Raw genomic sequence first — 26,225 nt, 5'->3', positions numbered from 1 at the left:
TGGTGTCAAGAACCAAAATGTAGACTAATAATGAAGGTAGATTTGACACTCCTTGCTAGAAGAGCCAAAGGAGAATTATTCATCTAGTATATGGAACATGCTAGTACTTGATCTCGGTAGAGGGCTCTTATATTGACTAAGTAGCATAGGGAAGCCCGAACCTTCAGCCCAGTTAGGACTAGTAAATACTTGTAATGTTAGTCCTAAATTGAAATACAAAACCCAACATGAAAGAATCAAGAAAGAAACTTATATATTAGATGTCTCATATTGAGGTGCTTTGGATGTTGTGTTAAATGAAAAAGAAAGCTAAGCGAGTATAGAATGCAGTGAAAGACTTGAAAAAATATGGCTAAGCCTAAAGTAAGTGAGTCTCACAAGCCTAAGGTTCCTAAGGATGACCTAGGACTTCTAAGCGGCTAGCCTAATGAGAGGTAATGATTAAACTAGTTAGAGATGCCATAAGGCATTGAGACCGAGGGGGAGATCCAAGATCCACCTCACCAATGGCAAGCATGGTGAACATAGGCACCAGGGGGTGGAGGAACTGTGCTATCTCCTTGGGGAAGACCTCCTCTCAATTGCCATGAAGTGGTACTACCACTATCGAAAGGGGTTGAGATTGGTTTGGGGATGGGTATTGGATTCAACTTTGGTATGGGTAGAATTGTTGGGTATTTGACTCACGTCTCACTTACGCCTACGCTCATATGGGAGTGTCGGTGATCAGTAGGACACTGGGGCACTTTTTACTCTCGGTAGGAGAGGTTTTTTTCCCCAGACTTATAGTCTTATTGTCGTATGTTCTTATGTAATGTTACACACTTATGGGCACTTAGTGTGTGTCGGGTGTGAATACCCCCTACAACCCTAAGGTTTAAGGGTTGTACTTTGTACTTTTCTGGACACACTCTTGCAGTCTATTCTCTTGGGTGTCGTGCTTCACTCTGTCTCTCACTCTCACACTGTCTATTGAATCTCAGCTGCAGCTCGATCCTTCCATCTCACATTTGGTATCAGAGCAGTCTGTAGTCTGCAGATTGAAGCTCCCACTCTCTGCAGCCCCCATCAGTTTCCCCCTGTACCTGCGTGCTTCCAGTGCACCTGGAGGAGCCGCCATCTCAGCTGCCTTAGCCTTGCGTCTGCTCAGCGTGCACAGGGCGCTCGTCAGTCGCCATCAGGTCTACTTGACACCAGCCTCCCGCTCGTCAGTTGCCAGCAGGGTTGGACGTCGTCAGCCTCCAGCTCGCCAGTGCCGTCCGTCAACAGTCGCCTGCTTGTCGTCAGCCTCCAGCGCCAGCTCCGCCAGCTCCGCCAGCTCCGCCAGCCTGTGGCACGCCACCTGTCTCTGTGTCTGTCCGTCAGCCAGCACGCAGATTCAGTCGTCACCTCCAGTCGCCAGCGCACAGTCGCCACAAGCCTGCTCGTCTTTAGCCTCCCGCTCGTCAATCGCCAGCGCCGTCAACCGTCAGCCGTCAGGCGCCACGTCAGTTGTCAGCCCCTCAGCCTGACGGACTGTTAGTTTGCGCCGCCAGTTGCAGACGTCACCAAACTCGCCCAGTCAACGTCAACGTCTGCTAGAGCGTCCCATCCGCCCGCTCTGATAGCGACCTGCCACACTGCCCCGTCAGCCTGCAGTCCACGTCAGGTATTTTTTAACAAAATTTTTTATTTTTAGTCCAGAACAAAGTTCTGGAAGAGGAGGTTCATACACGGCAGGCACAGCACAGGATACAGGTGTGCGATAAATTTGATGCAAATTTCTGGAGTGGTTCATCAGAAATTTTGGGGCTTTTGTGTATTTTGAGGACAGTTGCATATGAACTGCTGATACAGTCACAGAAAGACTGTTTTGACAGACATTTTGGCAAAAAATTTTGGGGATTTTGATATAACAGTGTTGCTAAGCACTGTTTGCACCTTGGGAAGCGTGCATTAAAAGACAGTTTTTGACAGAGTACGCCCTTGCACATTAATTGCAGAAGTGTGTTTGCTGCAATTTCTAGAAATTTGCAGATTTTCAGTCCATACTGCTTTGACATTGCTCATTTGTCTTTGGAAATTTGTCATCATGGCAAATCGGGGAGGTGATGTCTTTACGTATGTATCCAAGGAAGACAGATTGGACGGAAACAATTATTCGCTATGGTCATTCATGATGAAGAATGTATTAGTGGCCAAGAATTTATGGGATTATGTCAGTGGAGAGGAAACTCAACCGGGAGTTGTAGCTCCCATTACTCCTCCTCCCCATGGTGCACGTGGACAACGGGGACCTCAGTCCGCTCCACCTCAACCACTTCCTCCAAGAATTGCAGCTCAAAAAGCTTGGGATACACGTGATGCACAGGCCTTGTCGCTGATTGCTCTGGCAGTTCAGCGGTTCATCATCCCTCACATTCGTTCGGCATCTTCTTCACGAGATGCATGGTTGACTTTGGAGCATATGTTTGCAGGAAAGAATGAGACTCGGATCTCTTTCTTGAAGAAAGAGTTGGAAACTTTGAAGTTGCATGAGGGTGATTCTATGCAGGATCACTTAAATAAGATTCAGGACTTGAGGGAGCAGCTCATGAATGTAGATGAGTATTTTTCGGATGCACAGTTGATATCCACCACCTTGAATTCCTTACCTCCTTCGTACTTGTCTTTTCATATTGCATTGAACCTCACCATGAGGATTGCTGAGCACCCACTCACTTTTATTCAGCTGGTTAGTTTGCTTCTAGAGGAGGAGCAAACAAGGAAAAATAGTGGTGTGGATGCTATAGTCTCTGAGCAGACTTTTGTGGCAAGACAGAAAGGCAAAAACAGCAAGGTGAAAAATGCTCCACAGAGTTCTGGCACTTCGGGCACATTGCAGAATCAGACACAAGGGGGGACGCAAGCTAAAAAAGGAAAATGTCATTATTGTAAGAAGCCCGGCCACTATATCATTGAGTGCAGGAAGCGCATTGCCAAAGAGAAGAAGGAGTCAGGAATGTCTGTTTCTACTACTCCTTCCACTGCTAGTGAGTCCGCGTCCTTTGTTGTGGACAAGGACTATTGTTTTTACACTTGCAGTTATGACATCTCTTGGGCCGATAGAGCACTTAGCTCTACAGAGGATATTGACACTTGGTTCTTTGACAGTGGTGCTTCTAGACATATTACATCTCGCAGAGATTTGTTTGCTTCAGTTAGTGCACCCCCCGTTGGAAAATCGGTACAGTGTGCCAATAATGCATCATACCCTGTTCGTGGTATTGGGGAGATTCAGCTCACAGCCATTGATGGCTCTATTCTCCGCCTGCAGGATGCTTTGTTTGTGCTTGGAATCAAGAAGAATTTGCTTTCTATTTCTTCTTTGGCACGTTGTGGTTTGCAGGTCACATTTGATGATGACCGTTGCATGGTTAGAGATAAAGAACGCATGACTTTGGTCTTGACAGGATCTTTGTGTCATGGTTTATATGAGTTGGATGCTCTTTTAGTAGATCAGACAGCATACTTGACATCCACTCTTACTCCTGCTATGATACAGGCGGAGTTATGGCATGCTCGTTTGGGGCATGTAAACTTTGGTAGCTTGATGCTCTTGTAGCGTACTCAGATGCTGAATGGCTTATCTCTCTTGGAGAGACCTCTTGAGCACTTATGCAAGGGATGCATTTTAGGGAAAATGCATCGTTTCTCATTTCCTCGTGATGTTGCTTTCAGAGCAACAACCAGATTGCAGTTGGTGCATTCAGATGTTTGTGGGCCTATGCAAACCATGTCATTGGGCGGTTGTTATTATTTTGTGACATTCATTGATGACTTTACACGTTTTTGCTGGGTCTACTATTTGAAAAAGAAGTCAGAAGTGTATGATGCATTTTTGGCTTTCAGTGCACTTGTTGAAAATCAATCTGGATGCAAGATTAAGACTCTCCGTTCGGACCGAGGGGGGGAATACATGTCCTCTATGCTGAATTCCTTTTTGCAGCAGAAAGGCATAGTCCATCAGTATACTACTGCCTATACTCCACAGCAGAATGGGGTAGTAGAGAGGAAGAATCGGTCACTCATGGAGATGGCCAGATGTATGCTGAAGGCAAAAAGCTTGCCTCATAGTTTTTGGATGGAAGCAGTCATGTGTGCTTGCCATATTTTGAACAGATGCCCTACCAAAGCCTTGAAGACCATCACACCTTTTGAGGCTTGGAACAGCCGTAAACCTTCTGTTGGTCACTTTCATACCTTTGGGTGTCTTGCCTATGCCCATATTCCACAGGTACTTAGAAAAAAGTTGGACAACAAGGCTGTTAAGTGCATTTTTATGGGATATAGCAATGAAAGCAAAGGCTACAGACTCTATGATCCCGTTACAAAGAAGGTTTTTGTCAGCAGGGATGCTGTTTTTGATGAAAAATCAGAATTATCCTTGGCTGATTTGGACACATATCAGGCTGCGCGTGATGTTTTTGAAGGGCTGCTGCCCATTACTTTTGGTGATTCAGTTGGAGCTTCAGAAAATGAACCTAATGTTCAACCAGCTGCTCCTATGGAAAGTGCAGAAATTCAGCCATTGGCTGATCGGAATATTCAGCATCATGCTGAAACTGAAATTCAGCAAGAGCTTGCACACAGTCAGGATGCTAGACAGTTACCTAGATGGTATTTCTAGACTATGCAAGATAGTCCTTTGGATGCACCCATGGTTGGTCGTAGTAGAAGGCAAACTCGTTTGCATGATTCAGCACATACCATGGAGTTTATTATGGCAGCAAGTACTTTTGATAATGAAGAGCCTGAATGTTATGAGGATGCACAACACAGTGTGCATTGGATGGCAGCAATGCAAGCTGAATTAGATTCTATTACTAAGAATCAAACTTGGGATTTGGTGTCCTTGCCATTTGGGAAGAAAGCCATTGGAACGAAATGGGTCTACAAACTGAAAAGGAAAGCAGATGGATCCATTGATAAATACAAGGCACGGCTTGTAGCTAAAGGCTACGCACAGAAAAAGGGCATTGATTATGAGGAGACATTTACTCCTACTTCCCGTATGACGACCATCAGGTCTATGATTGCTTTGGCTGCACATTATGGTTGGACAGTGCATCACCTAGATATCAAGACTGCATTTTTACATGGAGAACTTCAGGAGGAAGTTTATGTACAGCAGCCCATTGGTTTTGCAGTTGAAGGCTCAGAACATTTGGTATGCAAGCTCAAAAAGGCACTATATGGTTTGAAACAAGCTCCTAGAGCTTGAAGCATTGCAAGAAAGGTTTACTTCCCTTGCACATCCTAACAAGATTAGATCATAAGGCTTGTTACATCAAGAAGTAGGGAAGAAGAGGATGAAAATGTTTCATGATCTTTGCGCTAAGAAGTATAAATTTAGTAAGGGTCAATTTGCCCTATATTACGATGCCTATCATGAGCTGTTCCTAGGCAGGTGCTTATATAATTAATCGTATAGGAAAGATCAGCCACGTATGTCACATTGGCAAGCTGTCAAGCGTGTTTTTCGCTACTTGCAGGGTACTCGATCTCTTGGGTTGCTTTATGCCAAGGGGGGGACCACTGCAGTTACATGCTTACAGTGATTCTGATTGGGCTGGTGATTATGATACACGTCACTCCACTAGTGGCAATTGTTTCTTTCTTGGCTCTTCTTGCATTCCTTGGCTTAGCAAGAAACAATCCACTGTTGCCACATTGTCATGTGAAGCTGAATACAAGGCAGCTTTCATTACCACAGTTGAATGCGTATGGCTTAGACGCTTGCTAGCTGATTTGGATGTATCTGTTACGGAGCCTACTCCTTTGTTCACTGACAGTCAGAGTGCCATTGCAGTGGCACGGAACCAAGTGTTTCATGCTTGCACGAAACACATTGAGATCCATTATCACTTTGTCAGAGAGAGGCTACATGCAGGTGATATCAGCCTTGTCTATTGTCCTACCACCAGTAATGTGGCAGACATCTTCACCAAAGCTCTTCCTCGTGACAAATTTGAAGCATTTCACGATGCTTTAAATTTGATATCCTTTGGTGGCGGATGATCCTTGTACTTTTGATCACTCTTCACTCCAGGGGGGTTTGTTGGGTATTTGACTCACGCCTCACTTACGCCTATGCTCATATGGGAGTGTCGGTGATTAGTAGGACACCGGGGCACTTTTTACTCTCGGTAGGAGAGGTTTTTTCCCCAGACTTATAGTCTTATTGTCGTATGTTCTTATGTGCTTATGTTACACACTTATGGGCACTTAGTGTGTGTCGGGTGTGAACACCCCCTATAACCCTAAGGTTTAAGGGTTGTACTTTGTACTTTTCTGGACACACTCTTTCAGTCTATTCTCTTGGGTGTCGTGCTTCACTCTGTCTCTCACTCTCACACTGTCTACTGAATCTCAGCTGCACCTCGATCCTTCCATCTCACAAGAATATCATTAGTTGTGGATGGAGTGATTTGGGGTGTGGGTCTAATACCCTTGGCCTTTGAGTGACAATTGTCATCTCATGGCCGGGGTTTCTAGCAAAATGTACAAAGTCTATTCTTTTAGGCATGTAATGCCATGATGGTCTTGGAAGAGATGCATAGTGCACATATGGCATTCTTGGCAACAAAGTACTAAGGTGCAAAGTGGTACACTTTGAGTGTCTCGGGATGGCCTAAAATCAAAATGTAATGAAATGTCTACACACACACACACACTCTCTCTCTCTCTCTCTCTCTCTCTCTCATATCGTAGCCTATGTGCCAATCGTCTCACATAAAATGCTTACATCATCATAATGTGTAAAAAAAGGGGGGTGGCAGCCCCCCATCCTCCACCTGCACACAGATGATGGGGGGGTTGCTACCCCCCTCCCCCCCTTTTCTCTTCATGTAGATGGCAAGCATATGCAAAGGAAAAGATCCTAAGTGAGTTCACCTATACGGCTCCCCTATGATTTGCGTGTGCATAGTCGACCTGATTGCTTTGCGATCTTGAGGATGATAACTTGCGGCTTGATGATCCAATGTTTCGCCATCCTAAGAAAGAAAGATACACAAAGGTTGCTAAGATATGATAACCTATGGTATGTCCAAAATAGAGGTCTAGATTGAATGTAGAGGAATCTAAATGTGAAGTGAAAGTGGGAGGAGGGAAGGGAGGGAAATGTGAAGGTGAATGTGAAGCACCAAACTCAAACACAAGTGAAATAGAATATAAAGGATTACTTTGTGGAACATCTTTGATCATAGAGTTTTTTTCTACTCCATATTGGTCCAATCTGGGTCTGCATGGTGACTTATAGTTGGTCACTGCATAACTAAAGGTGCAGTATAGATGTAATCAGATTCCCACAAAAATTGATTATATGAACTTGTGCACTGGGCTTGATTGTGAAGATCTTGGACTTTTGGTTGTCCCAAGCAGATAGTCTTTCCTCAAGTGAGTTGATTAGTCTTGTTAACAAAGTGCTCCAACTAAGATGCACCTTGTGAAAGAATGTGAGATGGAAAAGAGCTAGGCCTCGGTTAACGATCTCTAAAAGAAAGGCTAATAGATGGAGTGTTGTCCTCCAAGTTAAAATCATAGTGTCTCAACAGAGCCTCCATTGTAAGAGTAGCCTAAGAAAACATTAGAGGATTTGAAGATGGAATAGTCCGAGTATCATGAGGACGTGAAATTTTTATGCTTTTCTTAGCATCTAATGAAAGTTAATCAAATGTGCAAATGTGACATGCACATGTGTAGGTCAGTTATTTCACAATGTGGGACCTAGGACCTCGAGATATTAGTTAATGCCAAAGGTAAGAGTTGTAATAAGTTATACTGGATAGGTACTAGGTGGTACTTGGTGTCAAAACTTGGCATAGAACAATTAATTAGCCATAAATATTAGTGGTGACACTAGAGAACTGGCGTTAATTAATTAATTAATGCCAGTTTTGGGTTAGTGAGTGCTCAGGATCACTTGGGTGATAAATTGGCTTAGGCAATTCAATTGTTGGCCAGTCAAAGTATTTTTCTAGGCCATAATAGTTATTACATCACATTTTTGGAGGCTAGCATGCGTGCGCGCGCGCACACGCACACAGAGGATCATTTTGCAATGTGTTAGTTGGAGAGAGGCTATGTGATCAGGTCACTTGTTGTTGGAGACCATTTGCAGCCATAGGGGAGGCTTCTAGACAAGGTGATTGCAGTCCAAGGCTCTATTGTTGCAAGGCGACAACAGTTTTGGGAGGTGTTGGTCGTCTGCGACAATTTCCGTGGCTGTCTAAACAGGGCAGCAGCTGATTTTCTCCATTTTCTTGTGGTAAAAATCAGAATTTTCTCTCCTTAGCATTTCTGTCATCCTTTAGAGTATTCCCATTCTTGCTCAGCATTTCTAGCAAAATCAGCCATTGGAGGTGGAGATATTGACTAATCTCTGTTGTAAATCCTAATTTACAGCAGAAATTAGGGTTTAACAACCACCTTAGGAAGTGCACTCAGAAATAAGGCCCAAATAATTGATTTTAAATAATTGACATTGGGCTAATTTTAGGAGATTCAAGTGGCCATTCAGCCAGCAGACATTTGAGACTAAATTTGTTACCAAGCAGCACAATTGAAGGCCAATCCTCAAGGAAACCAAGGGGAACATTGGTTTGGAAGCTTGCTGGTCATTCTTGACAGCAAGAGGCAATTGGAGAGCGAAGGAGATTCAAGGAATCTCAATGTATTCCATCCAGATTTCAATACAAGTTAAAGAAATACCGCAAGGGGCGCCAATTTTGGGGCCAACCGGCTGTCCATTGTCCAAGATTAAGTGGTAAATTGTGTCTCTCATTTTTATCAGATCAATTACTTGCTGTAATTGTTGATTAATCAGGTCATTATCAACCTCTTTGAGAAGGAAGGTTGGTTTCACTGAGCTATTGTGAATCAACACGTGGTGTACAGTGTAATCAAGATCAAACCAAGCAATCTACTATAGCCTCAGGTAACTCTTTAGAAGAGCACCAACTTTAATACCATGTGGACTTTGGAGATATGCTAGGGTTTGCAAAAGAAAACATTGAGTGTGTGTCTATGAGTGAAACATACAGAACTTAAACACAAACGCAAAATGCAAAAATACAAGCAGAGAAGAAAGAGAACATTGAAGTGAATAAATGAATGTTGTAAATGAATAAAAGAGTGTACAAGATGCTGAGAAGTAGAGTTATCCAACAACATATGGCTCTTGTGGGAGGGGGACTGAGGGAGGTGTCATTGTGTATTGTCCATTGGAGATGGATCCCGAGTTGAGTAACACCAATTAGAGTAGAGACTAACAAAGAGAAGTGCTGAAAACACAAAAATGGCATGCTGTAGATGATGATGGCTGAGAGGAGTTGCCAGGCTGAAGGGCAATATAGGTGGAGATGACCTTGACAGCAGGCTGAATGAGGTGCTTGATGGATGGAGGCTGGGAAGGACTTGGATAACCTGCAAAACAAGGGATGATGGCAAGGTAGCCTCCTATTTATATATGTGGATCCTTCCAAAGTTCAGATGTTTGCTTATGTAACACATAAACTTTGGTAAAATTTAGTTTTGAGGCTGTTTTAATGAGCTAATAAAGATTTAGTGTGTAATGCATCTTGTCTAGCTTGACTTGAAGGACTGCCATTCTCTCTTCCTTATTTTTTGTAACTTGCGTAATAAATTCCAAAAATTATTTGAAAAAGAACTCTCACCATTGTGCCCAATGGAGGGTACTACCATGTCCTTAGGTGAAAACTTTGAAGGACACCCTTGAAACACTTGATGGTAGTGGAGAGCAAACTTAACTAACAACAATGCAAACCATTTCCACACATGATATACTGGCCTATCAAGGAATGGAGAGGCCATATCAGGTTGGATCATCACAGTCCCATGAGCTTTATTTTTGTGCATGTCATCATGACCTATGTTGGAGAGCAAGAAGAGGCTTTGATACCAATGTTCCACCCCACTAGGATCCATCTTGCACAGATTGTAAAGAAATGCTCTACCACAAAAAACACAACACAATCGTTCGGCAAATGCACAGACTGATAAAGAAACATAGTTAGGGTTAGAGTAACATAGAGACAATGAACACAATGAAAGATAATGAATGAATACTAAATGTAATACAATGGCAGTGAAGAATACTCACCCGCAAACTCCTGTACCTTTAGGACTGGGGCAGAGAGAGTATGAGCTGGAGAGACCGTTGTACTTTGATGGATCCCGTAATGCACTAGGACAGCCTCCAAATGTGTTTGGTAGCAGCAAACATAGCAGTAGCATGCTGGATTAGTGTCATGGGCCTAAAACAGGCTGTAAATTGCAAACACAGCAGGGAAATGATGGCATGGAAGCTCATGACATAGTGACAGGGAATGGCCATTTTTCCATTCATGTTGGTTTCCCTACTGTTCCTATTCTGTTCCCTTGTTTCAGCTCCCTCTCATGTAAACAAGGAATGGCAATTCTTATTCCATTCCGTTCCCTGTTCCATTTTTTAAAAATGCGTTCATGGACAGGAAGGGTGGCAGCAGTATGCAGCAAATGCAGCTCCTGGAGGTCCAAAACAAGCTGAGTGGCAGCGGTATGAGTAAAATGCAGCTGTCCAGGCTATTGCTAGCTGCAGGCGGCAGTGGATCTGGCTGAAACGCAAGTTCTTGGGAAGCATGCAGCAGTAAATGCAGAAATTTGATGATGACAGCACCTGCCTAGTTGAGCAGCAGTGTAGAGATGGCTAGAAACAGTCCAAATCTGTGATGGATGGCTGAGAAGTAGGCTGTTGATGCTAGAAGACAGGTGTGAACACCCGCCAATGCGTTAGTGCCTTAGGGATTGTACTTCCATTATCATTCTCATGTGGATGTGACCTTCCAACAACTCTCCTCACTTGCTGTTCACTTGTTCACTGCAAGTGCGCGTGTGCACGCATGCTGCTGAATCCTAACCTAACAATATTCACACTCAGTGATCCCTAGTGGCCAATGCTATGGGGCCCCATCCATGATGTCCAAGGGCATAACAAGTAGGGTATAGAAGAGATGATGTAGTCTAAAACTGGCTTTCCAGCAGCCAATATAGCTGACCTGCAACCAAGGATGGTCCATTTAATGTAAAACAAGTTGGACGTCTCAGAAAGGTGTTGCTTAGCCTAATGGAGGCTCAAACATGCTGCCACCTACTCATGGACCATCTAACTAGCAAGGAAAAGGTCATCTGGCTGTCCGAAGGGACAAAGCAGGGCAGATCGGCCACAAAAAGAAAAAGGGTAGCATACATGCTTGGTGGAAAATCTAGGGAAGGTACCTAAGAGGCTGCCCGAAAGGGGCATGCCTAGGTGAAAGATCTGATAGATATGATCGGTGTTAGAGCGCCAAATGCCTCATCTGACTCAAGCTGATGCTTGCAACCAAGAGAATGGACATGGGGAGAGATGGGAGAAAGACAGGAAATAACATGACTGATAACATATCCAGGCTGCCTCCATCAAAAGGTTTAGGTTGTAACTCACTGTGGTATTGAACCAGATCCAATCACTAAGGTGGTTTGAATAGAACTTTATTTTTTGGACTTAGTATGTTTGAAACTCTTCATATAAGAAGAATATGTGTTATGGAAACTTGTTTAAGAACCTAGTATCTAAAAGTCATTCTTCTTTCTTGTATACATATAGCATCCTGTACACCTACAAGATCTCTTAGTGTAAGTTCTAGCACAAGCAAGTGAACTACAACATTCTCAAGACTGTTCTTAAGATGAAATGATTTCTTAATAATGGTCAGCAGTTATTCTAGTTGTTCTGATCAGCTGTTTTATTATTCCTGTTATAAAGAAAGACTTTTGGCTACAGGGTAATTCTTAACAATGCTGCCTTTACTGTGCAGTTTTGAAGATTCTCTTCACTTTTGTGTTACTAATGTGAGTAACCAATTTAGTGTGCGTCAAACAGTACCACACTTGGAATTGTCTTTCAGTATTATAAGTTGCTGCAAGTTTTGTGAGTGAGCTAAGATTGCATATAATCCAGAAATGTTTACGAATGTGATACTGGTTTTCTCCATGTTATGATACAGGATTATGAATGGTCCTTTGACATCTATAGCTCATGATTTACATTTTGAAGGCGACACCATCATGGAGGGCTTTGTAGTAAGTACGTTTCTACTTGGTGCATTTCTTGGCAGCATAAGTGGCGGTGTGCTTGCAGACAAGATTGGGCGTAGGAGGACATTCCAAGTTGATATGCTGCCTCTTATAATGGGAGCTGCTTTAAGGTATGGCTTCAATGCCCTTTTTTAAAGCATCTTCACTGAGTGCTGTGTTTTCTTTAATTAAAATTCCAAAATGATGAAAGAAAGAGAGTTTGTGTCCTCTTGGAATGTTAGGGTATAAAGCTAGCACATTCTAACCAATACATATTTATCTTTCAAACTTGAAAATCTCACAAGAATTAGAAGTCAGAAGCAGGAACTGAAAGTGGTTGAGAAAATAATTTGATTTGGATGCAGTGCCAGTGCTGAATCCATTTATCCAATGATTGTGGGCCGTTTTTTGGTGGGCATAGGCATTGGGGTCAATACTGGCCTAGTACCTGTTTATATATCTGAGGTAAAACTTGAGTTGTTGCATGGCATGTTTAAACATCTTGCAGGTTTTATGCTAAAATTCTACCTAAGGCATCAAACTAAGGCCAAGGAGCTTAGTGTTTTGAATTTCCCTTGCTTTGCTTTAAACTTTAGTAGAGCATGCCACATTGGTGACCATTTTTGCTAATACTAGTTGTCCTTAATGCAGTGATGCACCATTGATCCCATAGTTTGAACCATTACAATTAATGAGAAATGTTTGGTCAATATACTGAAATGATTTGTTTGTTCTTGGATAAGAACAATGTGTGGGTGGCTGTGATGGTTGCTAAAACAATTGTATGTAAAGACAAGGATGCAATCTTTGGGAGCCTTCTGTCTAACAACCAGATTAATGTTGGCCCAGGTGTGGAGTAATTGCATGATTAATTTAATAAAGAATGAACAGGAATGAAAGAATTAATCGATGCACAACAACACTCCGTCATAAATGAGACGTGATGTATTAATGAATGAGAGAGAGTACATTGTACAATGCCCAAGGCGATCACAATGAAAATGCCACACTTATGTACTAATGATGCACAAAATGTATTTTTATAATAAAATGAAACCCTAAATGGCCTAATTGTCATCGGACACCATAACCCTAGTGTCACTAGGGGAACAATTGCATTATTGATAGTTTAAATGCCTAGGGAGTGTAGATCATGGATTAAAGGGCATCAATGTGTAGCCCATGACATGGCCTACAAATGCTCCTCCATGAATTGGATAGAGAGTGATCTAGAAACAATGACAAAATCCTAGAAAATAAAAGAAAATATAAGGCCATGGTTGCACGAGTTCATCCAAGTGGATATAGCAACCTAAGAGAGTATCATGGAACAAATGGAATCAAGTTTAAGGCTTTCCGAAAAGCCTAGAACCTTGGCCAAGGAAGAGCCTTTGTGAAAAGATCTACCAAGGTGTCTTCGAGTGGTACGTAAGAAAACTCTTTATCTGGCAAATATAATGGTAATGAACTTCTATATGCCTTGTGTGGGCATGGAACAATGGGGTCTAGGGTCCACGTAATAGGCCAAGCACTCTGGTTGCCAGTGTAGTGTCGAAGCTGTCTGGTGCACATAAAGATCTACAAGTAACTTGCGAAGTCAAACACACTCTACTGTGGTTGTGAACGCTACTTTGTACTTGGCTTTACAACTGGAAGTAGCGACTGTAGTTTGTTTCTTGCTGAACCAAGAAATAAGAGATGTACCCAAGAAGAAGCAGGTGCCACTATGAGAGACATGAGAATTTGAACATCTAGCCCAATCACTATTGAATATCCATGCAAAGAGAGTGAAGAATCGGCCTTGTTGAAAAGGCCAAGATCTTGGCTGCCTTTAAGATATCCTTCATTGCCTATCAATGAAATATTGAAGGGCTGTGTATAAACTTGCTTAACTGGGAGACGGAAAATTGAAGATCGGGTCTCGTGTGACGTAGATAAATCAAGCATCTAATAGCTTTCTGATATAAACTAGTGTCAAAGGATCCACTATCATCATCAGAAGTGAATTTGAAACGAGGCTCCAAGGGAGTAGACATGGGCTTGTAGTCCTCAAATTGAAAGTGCTGAAAATGCTGTCCCATATATTTGGATTGTGTCATGATGATGACCTTCACAATGGTGGCAAATTAGATACCCAAGTAATAGTGAAGTAGACCAAGATTTGTCATGGCAAATGTTTGCAGTAAATTAGTCTTCAATGCTGCAATTTGACCAATATTGATCCCCATGATAAGCATGTCATCAATATAAAGTAATAGAAGAATAAAATCAGAATCTTGATGTCATATGTAAAGAGTAGCCTTAGTAGGGCTATTCTAAAATCCAAGATGCAATAGATGAGAATGTATGTGGGCATACCAAGCCCGTGGAGCTTGCTTTAAACCATACAAAGCCCTCTTGAGATGACAAACTTTGTGGTTTGATGTCTAGTTGGAAGCGCCTCCCAATGAAAGTGGGTGGCAAAGGCAATGATACTCCTCATGGTAGTGATGCGAGAGGTAGGGGCATAGATCTCCTCAAAGTCGATTCCTTGCCATTGGGCATAGCCCTTAGCAATGAGTGGAGCTTTGTACTTGTCAATAGAACCATCTGACGTTCTTTTAATTTTGTAAACCCATTTGATACCTATTGCATACTTGCCATGAGGTAAATCACATAGCTTCCAAGTGTCATTCTAATGGATGGAATCAATCTTTGCCTTCATTGCTTCCACCCAACGATCATATGAAAAAGCATATTTATAGCATAAGGGTTTTTCATTGCATGCTGTAGCCACCAATGCACATGCAAGAAGATTACCGTGTTCCTTGTGAGCAGAGACTTGTGTGCGGGCTGCTACAGAAAGAAGTTGCTTGCTGTCTTGAAGATTGTCTAGCAGCCAATGGGGGGACCAAAAGTCCTCATATTTGAGAAAGCAGACTTGGAGCTAGTCCATGCCATCATAAGAGCGATGGCGCGTAACATAGTATAGGGGAGTTTCGGAAACAAGAAAAATGGAAACAAGAAAAACCAGAGTTTTTGCCAAATTTTGAAAACATGGAAATGACATTTCGCATCGTACACTAAAATAAATACAATATTATGTGGGTATATAAATATATCAATGCCTACAACATATATCGAAATTTTATGGAAAACTTTGGGTCTTCATGTCATATGATTGAAATGATGATTCATTACACATGTCACAACTTACTAGTGAAGATTCAGGAGTCGAGACTCAATGGCTGAAACTTAAGATAGCTTAACACAATTAAGACTCAGTTTTCAAAACTTAAGGCAACAAAATGAATTATAATTTAGGTTTCATGAATCATCTATGATCTGAAGAGCAGTGAAGGCTGACATCAAGAACAGTGGAGACTGACATCAAGAACAGTGGAACAAGATGCATAATAAGTGAAATCAAGATACAATGATACATGTAACTATGTCATGTGAACAATTTGTCAAAACTCCAAAGTCTCGTGAGCACTGAGCGCTGTATACTAGTCTCTAGACTTTAGTAACTAGTGGGTAATAAGTATCAACGCATCAATGAACATATGGCAACTGCAGTTTGGAACGCTAAACTGACTCCCGTGTATCATGAGTCACGACTCATCTAGACTTTGAGGATTCGTGCACCATCTTCTCGTCCGACTAGGGGGTGTGCTAGCTTATTGATGGATTCATTTGATATGCTTGGGTGTTTGCTCGATGTCTGTATGACTGTCACATGTTGATTTATGCCTGCTTGATGTTGGTTATGCTTTGATAGTCACTGGTTGACTTGGTGCATTCATTTTGCCTACAGTTTGCTCTCTTTGTACCTGGCTGTAATTTATTACAGCAAGCAATTATGCATGGACTGACGTGGAATTTTCATGTTGAATAATTCTGATTTTATGTACTTTTGTAAACTTCCAAGCAATGTCAAGTGTCAAGGTTAAAATGTTAATTATATATAATACTAATAATTACCAATTTGCTTGTGAAGGCCTGGGGAATAGAGCAATTCTCTCAAGAAGCTAGAGATTGCAATGGCAAAACACTAAATGCTCCAGCTGGGTAGTTGTGAGCTTGTTTTTCTTTTTGGTATGGAAAAGGGTCCGTGTGCTCCAGTTCCTCTCAGCAAGCCTTGAACTATAATCTTGCGATAGAACACAAATGACAATGCATTTCTATTTAAATTTAAGAGATTGAGGTTAAGTAATTGGCAATTGCTAATAGGCAAGCCACAAAATCAACATTTAAGTAAGCAATAGATTATAGAACTTGTTACCTAGGTTGCATAATGCATTATATTATCAAGATTCAAAATATAAAAGTCACCAGTCACACACCAAAGTAGAAGCACAATTGTCGTATTTCTCCCACTAAGAGATAGGTTGAAGCTGTGTCTCTCGAAGCCTAGCTGTGTGTCGGCCAAAATGAAGAGAATAATTGCAGAATGCTAGCAAATCATCCTCTACATAGAAGTCAGAAACGAGACCTCAGAAACATTTTTCATAAGTTTCTTTTAAGAGGGGGTAAAATAAGAAACACTGATATTTTTATATAGGGATTTTTAATAGTTTTGACTAGGGAAAGAGATTCTAAATTTCTATGGAACTCTCTCTTAAACAAAGAATGATCAATTGAGCTTGAGTGATTATATAGTCAATTGAGAATAATATGTTATATATCTATGATCCGTTATTGACTTGTCACTTGTCAAAGTTAGCCTTTGGACAAGCTATACTATGGATTAGAACTCAAACATTATGATTCATATATATCATACAAAGAAAATTGAAATAAACATGTAAATGGTCTATCTACAATATGGACTGAGTCAAGTTGCAACATCATGATTCTCATTTCAAAACAAATTGACAAAATGTCAAAATCGAAAATGAATCATAATACATTATAAATAACTCATAAATGAGACTAAAGTCGTATAATAATAAACTCTCAAGTCAAGAACAGATACTAGATTGACAATGTTCAATAGCTAAACAAAATTACAAGAAAATCAATCTCTCATTCAAAATCTTAAGCACTCATAAGTCATTATATATCATCCTCATCATGTTTAACATTGCCCAATAGTTTTTGTCAAAAAAACCATGTTTTGGATTCCAACTTGCGAAAAAAAACCCCCTATTTTTTACTCTAAAAAATGTTTCGTACTTTAAGGAATGTTTTGTAAGTTTTAAATTGAAACACGTTTCTTAGTTGCTATGATTCTGTACTCTCCTCATCATATCTATATCATTCCTTGTGAGGTGCCTCATGTACTCCATGAAGCCCTTCTCTAACTTCTCGCTAGTGTACTGCTCCTCGCTACGCTAAAGGAGATGCAAGATATGTGCGATAGCATGGATTGGTTTATGGAACTAATCCCATCGCGTATTTCACATTGCACGAATCTCATCAATCCTTGAGAGCAAAGGATGATGGATCATATATAAAATAAGTTACTTACTTGTCTTGGGGCAAAATGCTGTTGCGAAGCAAGGCCTCGCTAATTTTATCCATATACTCATATAGAAGGCCCTAAGTACTCCTCTCCATATCAGTGATGTGCAATATAGTGTAAATAGGAGTGGAACTTTTCACAAATGCCTTTGCCTCAACCCCCAAATCTAATTTAAAATATTGCGCCTAAAAGCAAGAGCCTTTGGAGACTCTCTCTTACTCCATATGAGCCATTCTTGGCATGCAATGGTCCGTATCAAATTTGGACGGACCCGTATCAACTTCTCTAATACAATAAATATATAAGAAAATCTAGTAGTAGAGGGCTTTAATAGCTCAAGTGTGCTATTGGTTTGAAATATGCTTGTGACGGATGGCCTCTTCTTCACAAATCTTACCATACTTGTTGCCGTCTTGAAAATGTCATCTATCTAAGATATTTGCCCACAATCTTCAATAAGCAAGTCAAGGCAATGGGATGCACATGGAGTCCATACTATGTTAGGAAACTCCTCCTCAAGCATACGTCCTATAGACACACAATTGCTTCCAATACTTATCATCACTTGTATCACATTTTGGACTCCTACATCCATGATGACCTATTGTATGTGCTCCCAAATAAAAGCTCTTGTGATGGTAAGGCTTGAGATAGAGGCATTGATGGCCTTAATGAACATGGCGCCTTTGCATGAAGACACCGAAATATTGTAAACATTTCTTCGGTGTATATCCGACCATCCATCGCGTAATATTGTGCATCCATATTTTACCCATGTCTCCTTTAAGGGCTCTAATTGAGCCTCTATGGATCTTTTTTCCTTTCAAAGCTCACGTGTGCCGATGTTGGAGAAGCCAGCCTTTGCTTAGTGCCATTTACAATATGCCATAGATTCTTTGCTACAAGAACGTGCCACATCATATATGTCCACGTAGGATAATTGGTGCCATTAAGCTTGTCGTCGGCACCAAGCATGCCCAATAAATCATTATTATTGCTAGCCATGAGTCGGAATCAGCAACAAAATAACAATTTCCAAGTGGAGAAAGATAAAATAAATACCCAAATAATGATAGACCGCCGATAGAAGAGATGTTGGATGATATATTGGAGCCAAATAATATGAAAATAAATAGATTTTTCTTGCTCTTTTCCTGTTGAGGAGAGAGAAAAAGATGCTGAAAACATTACTTTTCAGAAACAAAATATCACCTGAACAAGGCAGCAATCAAGAATATGATGAAATCAGATATTAATGACTAAAATGCTCCATGTTGGAAACAATAGTAGAATTTCAGAATATTCTCCAATAAATGTGCTGAAATAATAGAATTTGTCTTCAATGTGAGGAAAAAACATGAGCAATAGTGGAATAATATGATTTTTAAGCATGTTGAGAGGCCGAAGAAAGTTGAGGCAAAAGCCCTAAATTTCATGTTTCTCAGAGGTGAATTTGGGCAAAATCCCCCAATTCTACCGAAATTGGATGAAATCATTACCTAATTGATGTTGAATGCTGCATTTGAAGCCACACGAAGCCTTGATTTTGATGCATTTCAGAAAAGCCCAAATTTCCAAAGAAATTTGGGTGAAACTGAGCTCGAATGAAAAAAAGCTGCAAATTTTATTAGGAAATTGAAGAGAAATTTAAAAATTTTTTGTGAAATTTTTACTTGGATGATGCTGAACATTGTGCTTAATGATGAATTGGGCCTCAATTCGATGAAGATGTCAAATTTTGGAAAAGCTGCAAATTTGGCGATAAAATTGAAGATGTGTGACAAAAATCCCCAAATTGATGACGATCAGGGATAAATTTATTCAATTCAATGATGAATTTGAGAAAATTGATGAAAAGCCCCAAATTTTCATATTGGGCACAAATTGAATGCAAATTGAGAAAAGCCCTAAATTTGTGCTTGTGAAGGGGCTCAAATGGAAACAGGGACTCGATGGTATAAGAGAAAAGATAATACATATTATTTTGAATGAAATGTAGAAATTGAATTTGTTAGTCGAAAAGAGAAAGATGGAAATTCATGATTTGACGTAATGCAAAAGGTAGAAGCCTAGTGTATCAATTGGTTGAGGTGGCATGGGTGATGTGAAGTAGATGACAAGTACCTGATAGGTCCAAGTAAGCCACCTGTAGGTGGCGACAACTTGGAACTGAGGAGGCAGGTCGTTGATCACTGCAGCTTGTGTACAGGCACGCTATACGTGAAAGTAGGGAGGTGACATTGCAAGTAGGTCCAAGGGCCAGCGATGCGGAAGGTGGTAGGTGGTTGTCCTTGCAAACTGAGACAAGATGATAGGCTTATGGGCACAAGGTAGAGGTGCACAAGGCGACTTTTGAGGAGCTGTTGGGTGCAGGCGGCAACAACAGTGGCTACAAACTTGTAGGATAGCCAATAAAGTACTTGACTGACTAGTGGCAACTCTTGTAGGTGATAAAGGTGCACAAGCTACAGTTGCAGCAGAGGGTTGTCGAATCTTGATATTGATGGTGTTCATCTGCTGAAAAGACCAAGTGGAGGTGACAGTGGTGGCATGTTGATGTGCAACTGTTAGGACCACTTGGTTGGGGCGATGAAAGTTGGTGCAATGGCAATGGCTTTGGTTTGCAGCTGGCTAAGGTTGCAAGTGATGGGCAATGGAGGTAAGTTGCTCTGATACCACTGTTGGCCCAAGTATGGAGTAATTGTGCAATTAATTTAATAAAGAATGAGCGAGAATGAAAGATATAATCAATGCACAATAACACTCGATTGCAAATGAGAAGCAATGTATTAATGAATGAGACAGAGTATGACCCTCAAGGTGATCACGATGAAAATGCCACACTTATGTGCTAATGATGCACATAGTGTCTTTTTGTAATAAAATGAAACCCTAAACGGCTTAACCGTCGCAGGAAACCCTAACCCTAGTGTCACTTAGTGCCTAGGATTCTAGGGGCAACAACTACATTTAATGACAGTTTAAATGCCTAGGAAGCCTAGATCATGGATCAAAGGGCATCAACACATAGTTGGCCTAAAAATAGTACGAGGTTGTATATAATTACATTAGGAGCTCACCAAATTTATAGGTCAACTTCCCAAGATTGTTACAAATGCACAAACATGCGTGCACAAATCACATAGATTTTCATGTCCTCATTCTTTTATGGAACCAACAGATTATATTACAATGAGAGGTCCCCAATATATGGGGTAAAGCACCCATGAAATTTAATGCAAACAACAATGGTACAAAAACAATTCCTCTTTTAAAGTAATTTCAAATGTAGAGTCATAGATAGGTTGCTTTAAAGAAAAATTTGAGAAGGATAGCGGGTAAGAAGGGGTTCGTGGAAAAGAGTTATCTTAATGAGCTACATAGCGAGAGTTCCAGCATTTCCTCCAGTTAAAATGAAGGCTTTTAAGGCACCACCACAAGAAGTGAGAAATTATCTACTTGGTATTTGAATATCTTAAACATACCATTAGAGGAATTGACTGAGCTGCCAATTCAATACCATTAGGTAGAACCCTGTGAGACAACTTCAAAGAAAATCCCTTTTCTTCAAAGGTAAATGAGCAGCAGGCTAGGCAAGAGCCATGCTGGCATTTTTCCCTATGTGTAGATAGGATAGCTAGCAAGCTGAATGAAGAATGGAGCTTGATCAACTAGGACTCTCCTCCAAATACTAGTTGAGAGAGTGGGCAAGAGCCACATTGGTGTTTTTCCTATGCACAAACAGAATAGCTGGGAAGCCAACAGTGGAGCTTGATTGCACTGGGACCCCTACAAAGGAGGAGAACCGACCAAGTGTTCTAGTGGGCAATGGTTTGGACAACCATGTGAATGTAAGGTGTCAAACTAAGTGATGCATCATGCACCCAGCAAACCTTGAACCCACAACCTCATGATTATGGGCCAAGTGTTAACTGCTAGGCCATCACTTTTGGAACAGCAATTCCAGTTTTGTATTGGAGGACAAGGCAAGTATGGCTGAAGATGCTGTGCAAGATGCAAGGCTCAAGCACATGGTTGTGTATCATTGCATACAAAAACCCCATCTATGCCTTGGTCGAGGAAGAGAGATTATAGAGCGAGTGTTACTTGCCATATTCCCAACAATCTGAATACCTTGTAAAATGAGAAATAAGGATTACTTTTCTTGACAAGAGCCCCAGGTGAGGGGATCACCCTACTCCAATATACACAAGTTTCACATGGCCTGTCCAAACGACTTGCTCTAGCACCTCTAATCAGTGCAAACAGGCATAATCATACACCCCAAAAGTAACTCCGAATCTATTAAATTCCATTGACTAAGGGAGCAGCAAAAATTTGTGGTGAAGATGGTGGAGCATGATTAGCCATGGTTGAAAATGTGTAACGAACCAGAAATAGTGACAGCCAATCAGAGGGAATGTTCAATGGCGTGATGTCATGGTCAAGTCCCTTTACTCCACTCTCATTTTCTTCATTACTGAATATGTAGTTGATGTCCTTTAATACCAACATATGGACATGCATATAGCTACTGATGTTTTTGCCGATCTTGTATTCTAGACAAAGAATGCATCTTGTGCCTCCAAATAAAGTTGCAACTTTGAGATGTATCTCATATTTTGTCCTTGTTTAGAAGTGGTTCAATAGAGGAAGGCCTCAATACATTCATAACATCTTTGCTCCATTTTTACCACTGCCATTAAGTTTTTTCTATGAAGCCATTTTTATTGGAAAGTTCACATTTTGCCATCACAATTTGACTTCGAGAATCATAATGGCTTTCACAGATTGCTCCAACCAAATTTCGAGGTGCACTTGGAAGTATATGTCAGCTTGGTACATGCTTAGGCATGGTAGCAGTTTTACTGCTAGGAATCCCATCAGAGACTGATCCACATTGGTAAGTCCTCTTTTGAGTAAGTTCCACATTTATGGTTTTGTGCTTAATCTCTTAAATAAACATTAAAAAGCATAACAGATGTTGTTGCTGTCTCAAACAAATGCTTCAATTGTTTTTAGTGAACACAAGATCTTCACTATCCAACTGGTCTCTGTACATGCATTTTTCCTAGCAACTTTACTATCAGCTCCTCCAGCTGTCTACCAGCCACTCTTTTTATTTTCTAACAAGTGTTCCAGCTGGGATCAAAGTTATCTACACTTGCTTAGCCTAGAAATCAGTACTTGCTATTCTAGACAGATATTAACAAGAATTTCCAGCTCCTCTAGCTGTCTACCGACGACTTCTTTTTACTTATTAACTTATATTCCGGCCAGGATGAAAGCTACCTACACTTGCTTACTTAAAAGGCTGAAAGTCAGTATTTGTCATTCTAAACAGGCATTAACTAGATTTTTCAGCATCTTCTGTATTCTCATGGTTTTAAATTATACTGATTCTAGCATTGCAAACAAGAAGAGGGTGTTATTGTGTACTGACTTTAGTTTGCATGTTTTCCTATTATTCTTGCTGTTCTGGCCTTGTTTCTTGATGGTATGAAACTGCCGTGCAGCCCAGAGCCTTCTTGCCATGACGTTTTTCTACATGTTATGGTTTCCAAATTGTTCTGTTAAGGAACAGATTGGTTTTCTGCTCAACAGTTGTGTAGTATGGGGGCACGACAGGGGTATTGTAATGATGTTATAACATGTTAAATGCTAGTGCATGTCTCATGTGGCAAACAAAGGAAACACAATGGGAATTCTGAAGGATGTACACATTACCACCTGTATGTATGCTAGATGATGCGAACTAAAGGCATGTGGTTATGTGCAGGATACATGTGCTATGAGTCCTTATGACTGAAGTGCCTAGGCCCATGAATAGTGACTTAGGTGTAATTAAGTTACATGTGTGGGTTGAGAACACTTGTAATCTTAGTTTAAATCAAAATTGAGGCAGCAGCCAAAAAAAGACATAGAGGGTGCCTTGGTGTCCTAGCAAGTGGAAGATCAGCTGCATAGTCAAAAGGAGGAAGCATAAAACCAGTACATCTGTGGAATTTTACTTTTTAGGGGGAGAAAGGTGGGATGAGCTTTTTTTGAGGTGTTCACTAAAATATATGAAGTCATGTGAGAGGCTACCATCTACAAGCATATGAGTATGGTTTGTTCTTGTCATAGTCCTTTTGCAATGAGTTTCCACAATTTCTATGCTGCTTCATGATTTTTTGAGGATGGAAATATATGTTTCTGTTGTCCTGTTCTGTAATAAAGTAGTGCTTGCTGTGAAACTTTCTACCAATTCCCTGATGAACAATGTTCTTGTCCTCTAGCAAAATTCTATTCATAAAAGGTGAAAAAAACGTCCCCCTCTCTGTATTCATTTGATAAAATGTAATAGGATTATTTCAAGCTTGAATTAAGTTTTACTAATCCTGGATGTGTGATGTCATATGACTATGGATTTTGAAGTGTAGTTGAAAATTTGAGTTACCCCATTTGTAGGAAAAAATAAGTTAGTTTGTACCGTATGTTGTATGATAGTTGAAGAATGCTCTTTTGGTTAGCAATCATGCAGCAGTGCTTGTCACAATTGGACATAATACGATTAACTCCTGCATGCGTAAAGTTTTGTGGTAATGGATTTTAATGTGCAGTTGACTTTTGAGGGAACCTGATTTGTAGGAAAAAAATGAGTCAGATCGTATCAGTTGTTGAAATACAGGTGGAGAACACTCTTTTGGTTAGCAATCATACCGGCAGTGCTTATCATAGTTGGCATGCAGTTTGCAGTGGAGAGTCCTCGATGGCTCAGTAAGGTTGGTAGTTTCTATGATTTTTCAAAGGGGGAGAGGCATGTTTGTGGTCTTTAGATCTGGGAGGAAATTTGAACGATTAAAATAGCAAATAGCAATAGCAACGTTTTCTAAGAATCAGAGCATATTTGAAAGTTTTTACACAGCTTATTTACTTATAGACTGGCAGGTGGGATGAAGCAGCACAGATAATCTCCAGGCTATGGGGAGAGTCTCAAGTAGACAATGCACTAGAAGAACTTAGGAGGTCTTCAGACTCTGCAAATCCTAATATGGAGATATCATGGCCTGAGCTTCTTTCAAAACGATATTATAAAGGTGCACACCTATTGTGTAAAGTACTTTTCCTTCAAGCTTTTCCTTTCAAAAGACAGATGTAACGTAAAAAGGCACCAGATAGAATAATTATGGTATGCCTGATATTTAAGGAAGTTAGTACATCATTTACACAGTGATATTGTTACTTGGAGTCTACTTGTTTGTTTGTACCAAGTTAGGAGAACAGATGCATGGGTGGGATATCCTGGTGTGTAGGTCCCCATTGGTGCTTGGTTTAGGGGTGGAACTCCCACCAACATTGCACCGACATCACCCAGTTGAGGGATAGGAATATGACCTATAGGATATGTGCCTAATTCCAGTGTGGTGAATTGTGGAATGGATGAGTTTGTGAATGTAGTGAAAGCAGAAGGGATTTGGTAATGGGTGGGATGGTGGGATTGAAGTTGTGAAGAGTGATTTTTATTAAATGCAGATGAAGCACTGCAAGCTAATTCATCAGAATAAGCATGTGACACAAAGGTATATGCAGCTTTTCTGAGTGCTTATGAGGGAGCCTATGAGGCTCATGTACTATTGGATGCAATAGAAACTATTGACGTATTGACTAGTCATACCATGGATGCCTTTGAAAAGCTTGTGATGGAGGAGTCAGCCATTGCATATGCAGATTTTCTTAGTGCGTATGGAGAGGCTTATGAAGCTCATGTTTTACTTGATGCAGGGATTCACAGGGAGATTGGTGACTTGCTTGATGCACATGATTTGCAGGCTACAGTTGCAGTCTCTAAGACAATTCATGATCTCGAGGATATGCCTATAGAGGATGATAGATGTGATGTGCCACAAGTAGAGAATGTTCCGGATGCTTTATCTGATGCTTGTATGGGCTTGGGTCTTCATGATAACTTACACCCATTACCTGCATTTGAGGAGAAGCAATGAAATGAAGAACCTGCAAAAGTTGTATCATACATATCTTGCACTATATTTGGTGGAATGGTTGATATTGGATATCTCATGTTTCCCAGATTGATGTGTCCTCTTTCAGTTGGGAGTTCATGATCCACATTGGCATAGATCTCTGGCCAATGTGCAACATCCTCCAGGTCATAGACTCGGTCAGTGGATTGGTCTGCGAGGGTGATGTGGGATTACGAGCATAGGGGGTAACTCCAAGTCGAATCTCTGCTGGAGGAAGATCAGTCTTTTCATTCTTGAGAGTAAACTGAGAGTACCAATCCCTTGGAGCCGATGTCATAGGCTCTAAGGGTTTGCTTTGGTGGAAATGTGGAAGACATTTTAGAAGGTGTGCTTTTGCTTTGGCAAGCCAAACTTCATTCTTCATGAAGAGTGACGATCTTTAGCTCTTAGAACACCTCTATTGTGATACCAAGTAAGACATGGTATAGCAAACACAGAAATGCAAAATGTATGACAATGTGGAGAATTGGCCATTTGCTCAAGCTTATATTGACACTTTGTTTGAGATCACTTTGAGGTGGAGGTTGTCCATGTGCTCAAGCTTATAACAACCTCTCTTTGAGATCTATTTGAGGTAGGAGAGATTGGCTTATGGACAAGATAGATTAAACTCTCTTGAG

At 40.8% G+C, this 26,225-nt stretch overlaps 1 protein-coding gene across 2 annotated transcripts in view; it reads left to right on the top strand.

Moving 5' to 3' along the window:
- LOC148011363 (putative plastidic glucose transporter 1) overlaps positions 1-26,225 on the top strand; it is a 74,217-nt gene that overhangs the window by 9,567 nt on the left and 38,425 nt on the right. For both annotated transcript variants that reach the window (XM_087670229.1, XM_087670230.1), the window contains exons 3-7: positions 12,066-12,266; positions 12,501-12,600; positions 22,372-22,484; positions 24,252-24,345; positions 24,504-24,660. In XM_087670229.1, the coding sequence (XP_087526355.1) occupies positions 12,066-12,266; positions 12,501-12,600; positions 22,372-22,484; positions 24,252-24,345; positions 24,504-24,660 (665 nt within the window). The remainder of the gene's footprint in view (positions 1-12,065; positions 12,267-12,500; positions 12,601-22,371; positions 22,485-24,251; positions 24,346-24,503; positions 24,661-26,225) is intronic.

The sequence above is a fragment of the Lygodium microphyllum genome, chromosome 28 (assembly GCF_053477565.2).
Source record: "Lygodium microphyllum isolate KBCC chromosome 28, Lygodium_microphyllum_v1.1.10, whole genome shotgun sequence".
In the NCBI taxonomy this organism is placed as follows: Eukaryota; Viridiplantae; Streptophyta; class Polypodiopsida; order Schizaeales; family Lygodiaceae; genus Lygodium; species Lygodium microphyllum.
The sequence above is the reverse complement of the archived record's forward strand: the minus strand, read 5'-3'. Positions and strand labels throughout refer to the sequence as shown.